The sequence below is a fragment of the Cyprinodon tularosa genome, unplaced genomic scaffold, assembly GCF_016077235.1.
Source record: "Cyprinodon tularosa strain WSP-4 unplaced genomic scaffold, ASM1607723v1 ctg513, whole genome shotgun sequence".
Classification (NCBI taxonomy): domain Eukaryota; kingdom Metazoa; phylum Chordata; class Actinopteri; order Cyprinodontiformes; family Cyprinodontidae; genus Cyprinodon; species Cyprinodon tularosa.
The window spans coordinates 324,225-338,145 of NW_024039245.1; the positions used below are offsets into that span (position 1 = coordinate 324,225).

General features: G+C 36.4%; 2 protein-coding genes across 5 annotated transcripts in view; both read right to left on the reverse strand.

The window, feature by feature from the left end:
* Window positions 1–11,186, reverse strand: part of acot7 (acyl-CoA thioesterase 7) — a 69,009-nt gene extending 57,823 nt beyond the window's left edge. For 2 of the 4 annotated variants that reach the window (XM_038303547.1, XM_038303546.1), the window contains exons 1-3: window positions 10,839–11,186; window positions 5,419–5,536; window positions 1,698–1,854 (exon numbers count right to left, since the gene is read on the reverse strand). In XM_038303547.1, the coding sequence (XP_038159475.1) occupies window positions 1,698–1,854; window positions 5,419–5,536; window positions 10,839–10,891 (328 nt within the window). In that variant the 5' untranslated portion in view covers window positions 10,892–11,186. Of the gene's footprint in view, window positions 1–1,697; window positions 1,855–5,418; window positions 5,537–7,102; window positions 7,309–10,838 lie in introns of those variants that run through there. The other 2 variants (XM_038303545.1, XM_038303543.1) reach the window with 1 other exon arrangement.
* A 996-nt stretch (window positions 11,187–12,182) lies between these two features.
* Window positions 12,183–13,651, reverse strand: LOC119795537 (transcription factor HES-2-like). The gene is made up of 4 exons (XM_038303581.1): window positions 13,510–13,651; window positions 13,310–13,405; window positions 13,106–13,193; window positions 12,183–12,990 (listed from the first exon to the last, which is right to left on the reverse strand). Exons 1-4 carry the CDS (start codon window positions 13,585–13,587, stop codon window positions 12,662–12,664), a joined length of 591 nt encoding a protein of 196 aa, XP_038159509.1. The 5' UTR covers window positions 13,588–13,651; the 3' UTR covers window positions 12,183–12,661.
* Between the last annotated feature and the right edge of the window lie 270 nt (window positions 13,652–13,921).

Below are 13,921 nucleotides of genomic sequence, written 5' to 3' on the forward strand. Positions count from 1 at the left end.
TTTATCGATCTTTTCTATTAGCAATCAAGGTTATTTATAACAGTGTAAGAGGCACTGAGGTAGATTTGACATGTCATAGACTGTGCAGAGGATTGTAGGTTAAAATGGCCTAAAACGGCACCAGATACAAGACATCCTGATATCTTAAGGTTACTTCCTCTAACATACTCTCTGAATATTTTTTCTGGTTAAATAAATATTATGATTGCATTTGTTTTGGAAGTCAAGCAATGTCCGGTATGAATTTGCTCAATGAGTTAAATATCTGCCATTTTGGGGGTCCTTCTTGTCAGAGTTGCAGCAGGCTGCCCCTGCTGATGCCTGTATGGCCACCTCACTCTCCACTTTTCACCTCATATCTCTGCCTCCTCCTCTGTCAGTGAGCGTTCGGCCCAGCAACGAGCCAAGCAACCACCATGTGCCTGTTGCTACGGTGACAAGTGTCTAGGGGATACTTCTTTTGTTTTTCACAAGTCCTTTTCTTCAGCTATTAACCTTTATTGCCTAAAAACAGTTTTAGTTCTGTTTCTCAAAATTCCCTTTGCCTGCTTTCTACGTCCTTCCATTTGCTTTTCTCTGTTTCCTTTTCATACATCTAATATGTATTTTTTACCCAGTTTTAGGCCCTTCCAAAACTAAACATAATCTAAATCTTCAGCAATATTTGCTATTTTTAATATAACATCAAGCTTATGTTCCGAAATCTCCTTAATAAACTCAAAATTAAACATTTGTCTTATCGGTAAATGCAAATAGAACAAAGGTTCATTTATATAATGGATGCTGCAGTTTAGTTTCTATTTATTGCTGACATCTGAAGGTTAACATACAACATTTAGTCCAATCTAGAATTTCCTGCAGATTTACTAGGGGGGAGATATGTATAAAAGCCTGTCTACATATGTGTATGTTTTTGGTTAATGTGTAACATATAGCACTACAAAAAGATGTAGAGCAAAGAACATTATCTTCCTGAAATGTTTTAACCTTTTTGAGCTGTTTGCTTAAAAGCCTTTCCTATTAGTATTATTTGCTGCCCTCTACTGACAAGGCAGTATACAATTAAATTTGTTTCATATTAAGAGAGTGGATGAAAAATCAAGTGCATTACATTCAAAATCATAAATAGTGCTGTATGTGAAATTAATCTCAAGTGAACAAGAATTTTCACTTTTATAACTGAGGCTATTTGCCATTAAAATAGGCTAATGTTCAAATATGCTTGCTCAATCTGCTTTAAATCTGTGGTTCAAATAAAGATAATAAACATTTAACAAGAATTGTTAACTTAATGATAAATATTGCTCCTCTACAGAATATTTCAGAATTTCAAAGGTTTTTAGGACACACATGTTTAAACTCGTGTCGGTTTAACATACAAATATAGCAGGCCTGCATTGTAAGTAATTCATTATTTTTTTGCTTTTTGGGAATTATTCTTTGTTCATTTTTCAGATATATACAACTATATTTCTTTTCTTCACTCCATCCAAGCCTCTCTAAAATAAAAATGTATATATATATATATATATACATATGCTTTATAATTCTAAAAACATTTCTGTTGAAATGATGTCATTATTAGAGGCTTTAAAAACAACAGCAGCAGTAATTTATAGGGAGTTTTACATTTTGTTCCTCTGACCTTTAACAAATGGCAGAAAAATGTCCTATGACTGAATGTCAGGATGAGTCACCTGTCAAGATGTTTTCAGCGATGACTTTGACCTGAACCTCCAGCGAGTGCTGGGAGGTGTAAGTGATCACAGCGGAGACGTGGACCACCTCCCCGATGAACACGGGAGAAAGGAACTCTGTCTTCTCCACCCGAACCAGAGCAGCCAAGCAACGGTCCTATGCAGGAGGAACAGAAAGGTTAAAATAATTACTGATACAAGAATAGAAGAGCTAAAATGTTTCCCATAATGTGGTTAAATAATGGTGGGTTTCTCGTATAGGCTCATTTGTTCTAGCAAAGCACTGGTACCAAACAAATAATATATATATATATTGATTTTAGGGTTTTCTATCTAAGGAAAACCAAAGCAATCTCTCACAACAAGCATGCTTGTAGCGACAGTGGAGAAGAAAACCCCCTTTTAACAGGAAGAAACCTCCAGCAAAACCAGGCAACCAGGCATTACTGATCTGAATATGAATGACAACAGAGCAAAATGGCAAGTAACATTCAGGTAGTTTTGGCAAAATGTGACACTTTACCACTCCAGTGATTGATAATGTTAATCTTGTTATATTTTGTTTGAGAATCAAAAATTGGCAAAACAAATAAAAAAGTTAAAGGAAAAAGCTGCAGCCAGTGAAGAGTTTGTTCTCGGCAGAAAAACAGGAACACCTCTGAGATTTTGGATGCGTTTCAAAGAGGCTCATTTGTCAGATTAAAAGTTTCTTTTAGAAATAACCATTAAACAGCTATCAAAAAGTTATTCTTAATTCATTGTGATTTCTCAATAATATTGTAATCAGAGGTGGAATAATAACTAGTTACTCTTACTCAGTTATAGTTACTTTAGTAACTTATTAACAAAAAATCTGCTTTCCGAAGTACTTTTACTGTACTATACGTTTAACTTTTATCTGAGTAGTATCTTTATAAAATGTTGCTACACTTTATGTTTTGCTACCCTGTCCATGGTTACTTCATTGAATAATGAGCAAGCTTGTTTGTAATAACAGTGCTCCGCATGGTTTAGGTCAAAAGGGGTCTTCTTTTTTTAACAGAAGCTTACTTGAACCCACAATGACATTTAGAGGTCAAGCTGATCAACCACAATGAGTAAACACTGACACTGTAGATACTGGTTTCACAAGCTTTCTGATGAAAAAAAATGGTTTGGAAAAGTGTTCCTTTGATCTGACATTGTTATGTTTTAATTACATTATTTATTTGTTTTAATTTTTTCAAGTATGGTCTTTAAAATACCTGAATTGGCACATAAGTTTAAAATGTTGCCTCTATTTTTCAGATGTTATGCTGAGTTACTCAGTACTTGAGTATCCTGCTTACCAAATACTTTTGTACTCTTACTTGAGTAAAAATATGATGAAGTAGTGGTACTTTTCCATGAGTCAAATTTTTGGGGATTATATGCGTGCTAGACTACAGAGCTACTGAACCACGACAGCAAACACCGAGGATGCCGGTCTACACTTATATGTTAATGATAAAAACAAAACATATTACTTATTATTCTTTGATAGTATCTATTTTTCAGTTTGTCTCCAAATCTTCTATTTAATCAGATACATGTTAACGGTTACAACATCTGCTTATATTTGAGGTTCAGCTAGTTACTTTCAAACATTCAAAGTTTAAGGAAGTGCTCCCTGTTTTAAAAAATATGTTTGTCTCATTGTTTGCCTTCCATACAGTTCCTCATACTGTTATGCATCAGATCTGATATGGATGCGTCTAAAGATGAGATTATCAGAGCAAATGTGGGCGAAAGTTCAGTGAATTTATAACGGTGGGACAGAAAGTGAATCAACACTGAATTTAACCATTTTTACTCTACCGCATGGAACATAATAACTCATAAAGTATGCATACTATATTCTATATCTCAGATAAAAGTTATGCAGGTTTTTTAGTTTTGTATTGATAGACTTTTTACAGAATTATCACACATAATAAAATAAAATTAAAGGATGTGACTGATTAAAAACTTTCAATCAAACTTTAAAAAGATGAGACAAAGATTTTCTGTTTGTGCAACAGAATCTGGAATTTGCTCGGTTATTATTAAAATAAAAGAAAATAAATGTTAATCAGCTTTTAGTGGTTATTTAAATGAATATCACTGTTATAAGGTGACTCTGACCAGATGCAGGTTGATAAAAAAGTAAAATGTCAGATACACTTTTCAAGCTAAGGGTAAAGGGAAAACTATGTATATATATATGTACAGTATATATGAATAGGTACAGTATTATGTTAACAGCTTTGAGATTCCTTATGGACTGAAGTCCCTTTGCATAAGTATTTTGTTTATTCCTTTTTGTATATTATTAATTCATAGGTATTTTGTTCAATGCAACTTCTACATGTTCTGCAGTTATGTCTGTATGTTGTAAATAAAGCATTTTTAAAAAAGGGACAACTAGTTGTGTTTTATTACTGCCACCTGTTGGACTGAAGGTGTATGTGCTGGATCATGGGAAACCATGTTAGCAAATTACCCAGGATTTCTAATACGTGGGAAATACTTGGGGCTTTCAATGGGAAAATAGCTGTTTCTAATATATTTTACCAAGAAAAGAAATGTGATTTTTAGTTCAACTTTAGTTCAACTTTCTAAAACTCAGCTTAATGTGTGGTGGTAGAGGAATCTGAGATAGTATGAAAGACAATGTTTGCTTTAAAATAAGATAAGAACTCACCTCATAGATCCAGGTGGAAGCTCGTACTAGGGCTGCAACTAACGATTATTTTGTAAATCAATTAATCTGTAGATTAGTTTTTCGATTAACAATCGGATAGCCAAAGATTCCTTAAAGAAATCAGAAAGATTCACCTGGTTACAAAATGAAACCAGGTGAAACTCAAACTTTTCCACTTGAGGAATTCTGGGTGGAGCATATTGATGGACGATTTATTTTTTTTTTCTTATCTTGAATGCAAAAAGTTTACATATTTTTTTACGATCTTGGTATAATTACTGCTCTAAGTGGGTTGCTCTGTCACCTAAAGGCATGTTTTACAGTCTATATATTGCAGTTAACGATTAATCGATTACTAAATTAGTTGACGATCATTTCAATAATTGATTAATCACGACAAATCCAATTTGCTATTTCAACCCTAGTTTGTACACAGAATAACAGAGATTAAACAAGCTGTTAAGTGTAATAAAAAAGACCATGATTATTGTGACAGCTGTTGGGTAGCTAAGGAGATTTAACATTTTTTATTTTAATATTCTTAATTTATTTCTTTAGAAATGTCCAGTGAGATCAGTAGATGTTTGTTTCTCTATTTTCTATCAGTGCCTTCATAGTCAAAGTTTAGAGCCTAAGTGGCCTAATGTAACCCTGAATTAGATTTATTTATAGCAGATGCTCCTCAGAGTAGCTTGAGAATCCAACAGCATTACAGTAACTTCCTCTTGAAATAATGTAGAGACACACCTCACCGATCAGCTAGGAATGTTTTGTCGACACAGAGCTTCGCTTTGCTACAGGATAGGAGCTACCATGGGCTAATCACACTGGTTGACCTTCAGGTGAAAGGAAAAGGCTGGCTTGATCCAAAAAATCCCTCAGTGGTCGCTGAATTTTATGTGACGCACTACAGGGATTCAGAGCGCAGAGAACATTCTTCCTGACATTATTTATGGACCTGGATTGAACAGTTTCCCACACCAGAAAAAGCAGCAGGGACTAAATGTGGTCGGTGTTTACCCCATTCTGTGTGTTGCAGTGTCTGGTGCCGACAATGCTTCCAGCTTCCTCGATCATCTTGAGGATAATCCCGCCGTGAACATTGCCCATTATATTGGCGTCGTCTGGCAGCATAACCCTGCAGCCAAGAAACACAAGTTTTTGGCAGTAACATTTCTGTTTTACTAAATAATTTCAGAGTAAGGTTAAGCACAACATCAAAATTATCGGTCTGCCTCATAGAAGACTTAAATATGCCATTTACCACCAATTCACATCTGTCTAAGAACACACCCATACAATCGAAACAGTTAAACCTGTGTAGGTTATACCTGCACAGGATCTTATTGAATAATGTGGCCTTTTGTGTGTTGGTTATTCATATTAACTGTGACAAGCTGCAGTCTCGAAAATGAAAGGAAATGCACCATGCTGTTTAAAAGTCATTTTGTTGAGTTGCCAAAGAAGGAGCCGAGTAGTCTTAGTTTTCTCCAGTTGTGTTGAGCCTAAAGTGCTTCCCTGCCCCCACGTGTTTCGCCAAACTAGCGATCAACTGATTGAAGGAAGGTTAATAAATGTTGTCCCTTCACGCACAAACAAAGGCAGATTTGGGATAATTTCATTGTGAAAAATAAAGTCATGGTGGTAGGTCTGTTTCTTTTATACAGTGGACCCAGGGCCAAAGGACTTACTATATAATAATGCTACTTTACAAAGAGCAAAAAAAAAAAGTTTGCCCTAATTAAGAACAATAACTGTTGCAGATAACTAAATGATAACAATAACAACCAATATTAAGTTGCTTCAGCAGCTATTTAGATCAAGATTTTTTTCTCTGCCAGTGTCTTTCTTTAGTTGATTTTTTAGCGAATATCATAGTGCCATTAAAGTGCGATATTGTTCCTTAAAGTTATCACACTATAAAAATCTTAAAGTTTGAGGATATCTTGTGATAATGGGTCAAACCAGAAGGTGGCAGTCTACCAGTCTGTTAATGTCCAACAAAGAGAACAAAGATTCACGCTTAGTTGCAGCGGCAAAATAAAAAAAGAGAAAAAGTAACTACATAGACCTGGTTTTCTTCATTATAGTTGTTTTAATCAAAGAGCTACATGGTGTTCACATACTGTACTACTATACCAGACTCATTATCACCTCTGCAGCATGTGCATCTGTGCAACTGGTCCAACGACTTACTAAGTCAAGCCAAACACGCCTCAGGCCTGACTAATCCCATGACTAAGACAGTTAAAGATTAAAAACAGAACGTCCACGTCATCACGCCCTCTGATGTGGTTATAACGCCCCAATCACTTTGCTTCTTACACATGACTACTTTTAAGGTGTTTTCAAAGTAAGGGGAGAAAATGTCGCTTTCAGCACAAAAAATACTTCAATTGGATGAGTTGGATGAAGAGAAACTTTTATGACTTCTTATACTGAAATCTGAAACAACAGCAGAACTTTCCCTCAGACAACATTCAACAGTTCTAGTGTATGCTATCAGTGTGTGGTTGCTCTGAGTTGGACAGTCATTCAAACGGCCTAGATGAGTATTTAACCTTGTGATGTGCCAATTATGATGTTTGACTTATGAAAGTTGAGCCTGATTGTTTAAATCCAACATTAAACCACAGCTAAACGTATTATCAATGATCTAAAATTGTTCAATGATATTACTGAACATCTAAATGCAATAAAGTACCTGCTGAGTTGAAATGTGGGCCCCAGCTTTGATCCATCTCCACCATCTTTACAGAGATCCCTGCAGATTTGTTGACTTTCAGACTTCTGTTTCTCCATCACTGCTACTGTTTTATCTACTTGATCTGCCCCCTCTTTACAATCCATCTTTACACCTTGCCTGCCTCTCTCCTCTCTGAAACCGTCACTGCTCTCTGATTGTTATATTCTCTGCTACTGTGATCTCAGATCTTGATAATGCTGCCGGAAGTGATGTCATTTGTGGTCAGAGACCAACCAAACTGGATCTGAGCCCGCCTGACAAAAGATCAGTAAAAATCAGCTCTTACCAGAGCAAGATTTTTGTGTCTCAATGGACAGTAAGAACAGGAAACGATTCAGACAACAGCACACAGAGGGACATGGGGGAAAATATCCCTGTAGGTTAGATTTATATGTATATATATATATATATATATATATATATATATATATATATATATGAATTGTAAAGTAAAAAAAAGTTGAAAGTTCAAAAGGCTTGAAGGAAAAACTGCAATTTCCTGTCTTTCTCGATCAGTTTTTTTTTCTAAACAACTAAAGGAAGACATCCTCAGTCAGGAGTATTTAATGTACTTTTCTATTTTATGGGACTTACTTTTGATGCAGTGGTAATCCTTTTGTTGGGGTGATATGTATGCACTTCTCAGACTTAATTTCCTTTCTTATGATTTCTTTATAATTTCATTAATAAAAGTGGACGAAAACATTTACAGCCAAAGCAAAATCTCTGGACCACTCGTGTAGTAATGATTTGTGTTTTTTTTTGTACTTTTCCTACTTTAATCATGCCATTCCACTCTAATGTTAAGATCCTTTTAAATTAGACATTTAGTTCCTACGAGGGGGGGTTCAATAAGTAATGATCCTGACCCACTTCCAGATGTTGGATCGAGCTGAAATTTTACATGTGAAGTATTTTAAATCTCTATAGATTAAATAACAAATTACAGCTCTGAACTAATTGTGGTTTCTGATTTACTGGTGTTAAAACTGAGTCAAGTCTGATCTAACAGGATCGAGAACTGAAATTGAACTAAGGTTGAGGCGATTTCTTACATTAGACCTTTTTGTTTTTTTTAAATCAATCTGACTGTATGATCTGGTTGAATTGTCTCTCTGTAAAGGGCCCTGAGAATTGGATCTACAGTACATAAACAAACTGAACTGAATGTTTACAAATTGTATCTTCACTACTTGGTTGTCTTTCTTTGAGTTAAACACATTTACAGGGTGAAAAAGGATTCAGAATGTCTTCATTATCACTAGGATGTTTAAAAAAAGTCAGACAAAGCCCAGGGGTTATTAAAATGGAGCGTGAGAGAAAGTGATGCTTGAACGACAGCAAAATGCTGTTTAATGTGAGTGCACTCTCATAGTGAAATAAAACAAATATAAATATATATGTATGCATATGTATTGGATATGCATACATATGTGTATACATACGCATATTTATGCAGACATGAATCTGCATTGAAATAAACCATTTCACTATAGGAACCAACAATAATGAAAGATTCAGGATGAGGGTCACTTTTTTCTGAGTCTTCTCCGAATTTCATGAAAAACTCTTGCATCATGTTATAGTTCGTTGTTTTCTTAGCACTTGAATTGAGGAGTTTGTTTTAACATTTCATTCTGCATAGATTTTTGTTTAGGTGGGGCAAGGTACACAGCGGAGGCCCAGGTGGGGTTTGATCCCCATACTACTAGGCAAAAGTAATGCATGCTGACTGATCAGCCAAAGGGCTTATGCCCCAGCCATTTGGTCAGGTAGCAACATCAGCCAGAGGCATAGTTACAGCAAAGGCAAAAAGTAAAACAGTTTATATGTCAGTTCAGAGATTAAATTAGATTTTATAAATTGCATTTGAAAAGGAAAAAACTGCAAAGCCCAAAGGGAATGAGGGTAGATAGTTCTGACAGGTAGAAGCTGAAAAGGCCCTGCAAACCAAAAAGATCACCACATTTGTTTAGCTGGATGCACACCCACAACTGATGAATATTTGCTTTCTAAAGCAAAGCACAGAGTAGTTTATTACATAAAGTAGATACAGCATAAAGCACATCTTAGCAACAAACTCTCAACCACTCTAACACTCTTCTATCACAGTTTATGTAAGAGAGAAAAATGAACAGCTAAAATGATGACTAGGAGTCTTTTGGGGAATATCTCTTTCAGTTTTGCACATTTAGAGGACACTGTCCCTTCTTTGTAGAGCAGCCACAAAGTAATAGCTTTCACTTTAGACTTGGAATAGCCTATTCTAAGACATGAATCTGCATTGAAATAAACCATTTGCACTATAGTTTCCTACAATTCTGTTGCTTTAGTGCATCCTTTCAAAGTATTTTTCTTCTGGAAATTTTTTTACATCCATCCATCTTCCCATCAACTCTGATTGCTTGCAAATTTCTGCCATGGAAGGTCGCCCCACAGTATGATGCTATCCTTAATGTGTACCTGTATGTATAATAACATTATGCTACACATTATTAGGCTCTATTTATTAATTAGGTCACATCAAATGATTGTTGTTTGAATTAGATTGCTTTAAGTGATAGAGTGACAGAGATCAAACACAAATCTAAAAAAAGCATAAATTGCTTTTCCTCCACCTCACAGCCCTGAGCTAGGGCAGTGTTGGCCTAGTTGTTAGAGCAGTTTGCAAGTACCCGGTTTGATCCCATCAGGCTGCACTCTGGGTTCCTAAGCAAAACCCTTAACCCCACATGCTCCCTAAGTGCAACACAATGGCAGCACTCTGGTCCGGTAGAGGATGGGTCAAAATGCAGAGAACAAATTGTGGGACAATAAAGGGATTTACATTTCTTAGATAAGGTGTTCCTTTTCAACACCACAATATGTTCGTTGATATTATGTTATTGTTCATTTTCTTGCATAAGACATTGATTGCTTTAAATTAGAAGACACTATCATATAGGGTAAAACAATAATTGCACATAATTAGTTACCGGTAGTTTGAAGTCATACTGGGCTGTGATGTGCAAACACCAGAGATACTGTACATACAGTTAGAGTTGAGTGACGTGGCGCCCTCTAGAGGCAAAAGCGAGGAACTACCCTAACCCACATGCTACAAAGAGGAAGTTTATTCATAGAAGGGATTTTATTTATTTATTTATTTATTCATTTATTTTTACCCAGATGCCATTAGATTAGTAGATGTCACAATTTGTAAAACTGGATGACGGTTTATTTCCATGTTGTTCGTTTGGATGATGTAATTAAGTTAAAGGCATACATTTAAATGCAATTCCTACTTTTTTTTTTTGCAGGATTCAAAATGTTTATATATGGCTCTTTAAAACACACTCATTGTTTTATTAGCAGGGTGTACCGAACAGGCTGTCCTTGGTAAATAAACCCTCCCCAGCCGGCCGGCGCTAAGCGAGCTAAGGTCATCACACAGCTAAGATGCTTATAGGCGGCCGCTGCAGTGGATCTTCTACCGAAGCCTAAAGTAGGATCCGTGCTGTAGAGCGCAAACCTGGCATAGACTGAATATTAGTGGATAAATGGTATCCGATCTGCGTTAAAATGAGTCCTAATTATCCGGTTTTTCATCCGGGTCACACAGCGACGCAGATAGCAGCGCTTTTTCTCATCATTTCCTGACAGCGAAGATAGTCTTCGCGTTATTTCATTAGGAAATGAACCATGAACATCATACCTGCAGAGCTGGAGGGAGGAGGATGGTGATTCGCGTTTCCCCGGCGACGACATGGTTTGGAGGATTTCTGACGGTGTCGCGTTGCAGCGGTGCTCCTGTGTGATGTGGAGAGAAATCAGCCGTCCGTCCGCTGCATGCTCTGGTCACTGCGTGTCTTTAAGGACGCTTTTGGAGAGTAATGCGGATCGCAAAAATATGTTTTACTTATTTATCAAAACATTCCTTTCTTTATCACAATACCACACGCGTTGGATATCGCTGCTTAATACAGCTTTAAATAAGTTTATATTCCGGCCTAATACTCTTCAGATGGGTGAAAAAAGACGTTTCTGTGCCGCTTTTACTGAAACTATGTCAGTATTTTAACTCACCTGAAGGGGGCGCCAAAGACCAATGAACCTAATTTACACAAGCGCAATGTTTTATCATGCTTATAGGTGGCACTGTTGAGTTAAACATGTCTCTTTCAGCTCAGTCATGTTTCTGAATAGTTTATGGAAATATTCATGTTGAACTGGAATTCTGTTATATTTCTACTCCAACACTTATTGCCGGATATATCAACGCTTATTTGTAGAGTTTATTTCCAGCAAGTATTTTTGGTTGAAGGGTTTTTAACAGAATTAAACAGAAAACGTCTCAATAGCATGTGCAAATTTATATTAAAAAAAGGGAATTTAGGTAATGAAACGGCTCCAACAATAGGACACAAGAAGAAAAAGATCAGAAAACATTAAATAAACAAGCCTAAAGCTATAATCTTGAAGTTCAAACAAAGGACTGTGATTTAATATTTAAATAGAGAAAACACATAATAGTAAAAAAAAAAAAAAAGGTTCAGTGATAAGCGTTAGACTTTGAAGTGAAGGTCTGGTGGGTTTGTTGATTTATTTTAGTATTTCATTTTTGGTTTTAGTAAAGGTTTGTTCTAGTTTTCCCCCATCAGCTGTAAGACTTTATAACCACCACTGTTCCCAACAACCTCAAGAAGTTGTTACATTAATGCTGATTTTGCACAGTTTTTACTTTAGCCAGTTAAATAACATATTGCTGTATTTTGCACTGTATATATAGAGCTCTACTATTAAAAACTTTAAAGTGCAGTATTTTATTGTTTTTTATTTAACTCTTCATTATTATGTTATTCTTATAAAATTGTTCTATGGTCCACATTTGTGTGAGCAATATTTTTTGCTGATGTAAACACCAGAAAATCCCCATTGTGGGACAAAAAAGGGTTTTTCTATTCTAGCCCTTACAATCTGTTATTCTAATTTTTTAAGCAGTCAACCAATCCAAACGTTCTCATACATTAACCATTAAATAAATACAGAAAAAAACAAATCAAGACGTAACCACGACATCGAGGTTTTATTTATTTACATCATAGATACAATAGATGCTGCAAACAGCACACGTACAGCACGTCCCAAAAGAGATACTCTTACAAAGACATTTAATGTCTACAAAGTCCATCTGCACTGTCAGGACTGTGAAGTCCAGCGCAAATTGGTAAACATAATGACCCTTTGGGTCTTACAGGGCTGTTTCAATAGCCCCTAATCATTCAGTCCAAAAAAGAGGACTAAATATTAAACGTACACATACATGCGGATTTAAGAAGAATACGACTGTCTAAAATTGTCAAATTACACAAGACAACAGACCTGCGCGCAAAACTCAAGTATATAATACTTAATCAAAACATCTTAAAAATAAGTCCTTAATAACGATACATCTTTACAAGTAAAGCAATTAGAACATAACATATGAAAAGGAAGTATAATACAGCCTTTGAATTAACAGACTTTAACTGCAGAGATCTACCAGGGTCTCCAAACAGCAGGGCTGAGCTGCGGCGGAACTGCCTGCGCTCGGCTTGGAGCTGCTGCTGCACCGCTGTGGGACTGGGTTTCCATCCTGGAGCTGAAGCAGGATTTAAGGTTCATGAGTTTTTGATGGAGCTGAGGGAAAGCCCGTGCATTCTGGGCGCAGCAGTTCAGGCAAGTCGGAGCGTTGTGTGCAGACGTAGACCTCTGCACGAAGTCCTCGATTCGCTGGCATGCGTCTTGATCCAGATCGGTTTTGGGAAGCAAAGCGGATACGCGCTGGAGACAAGCTTTGTAGCCTTCTCTGTAACTCTCTGTTGGACCTGAAAAGACAAATCAAAGTTAGTTTTGCTTTTTTTTTTTTTTTTTTTTCTTAAAAAAAGTCTCATTACATAAGGATTTATTTGGGAACTTAAAGGGGAAAGAAATCGTCCTCACTTTTTGCGTTAACAGGAGGAATGCCACTGAGGAACTTCACGGTCATTTCCAAGATGTCAGCTTTCTCCAGCTTAGAGTAGCGAGTTTTCTGTAAGGAAAAAAGTGATTATTAAACACACGCAGATAAAAAATATGTTGAATTTCCAGGGCTACATATTAGCTTTTCTTTTTTATATATATAATAAAAAGAATAAATTGGCTTACATCTCTGCCTGTGAGAGGAAGGATGAGGTTTTTCAAGTGGTTCAGGCTGTCATTGATGCGAGCGCGCCTTCGTTTTTCCATCAGTGGTTTCATCGTCTGAAAAGAACACAGATAATATTACAATACATCCATGATTTTTTATGACTAAAAACTCGAATGTAAAATTATAAAATATATATAACAAATATTATTTAGCTTACCTTTCTCAACTCCAAAGCCTCTTTCCTTTTGGCCACAGTAAGCCTTGGAGAAAACGACGGGAGAGCGTCATAGGTCATGTTTGGAGACTTATTCTGTGTCGTCTTTGTTCAACAAAAGTGTTCAAGGGCACAATCGAAGAAGATCTGACTCTAATGGACGAAATGTGCGGTATTTATCCAAGTCCGTAGCGTCGGTTTCCGTGCGTCACGGCTACGCCCCCAAGCCAAAAGAACGATCCGGATAAGGCCGGTATACGATGAAAACAACACAAAAGCATCGAATTTTAAAAAGATAACCATCTGTCCGCAATTTTAAACTAGGCGAAGCCAAAATGCGTGTCTGCAATTTGATCCACAAGCACAAACCAAACAAAAGATGCGTCAGAAAGCTGGAGAAATCCGTGCGTAAAGA

Coding starts and splice junctions, on each gene's coding strand:
- LOC119795537 (XM_038303581.1), bottom strand. CDS start 13,587: ATGACCTATGACGCTCTCCCGTCGTTTTCTCCAAGGCTTACTGTGGCC. Junction 13,406..13,509: donor AGGCTTTGGAGTTGAGAAAG/GTAAGCTAAATA, acceptor TGTTCTTTTCAG/ACGATGAAACCACTGATGGA. Junction 12,991..13,105: donor TCCTCCTGTTAACGCAAAAA/GTGAGGACGATT, acceptor TTGTCTTTTCAG/GTCCAACAGAGAGTTACAGA.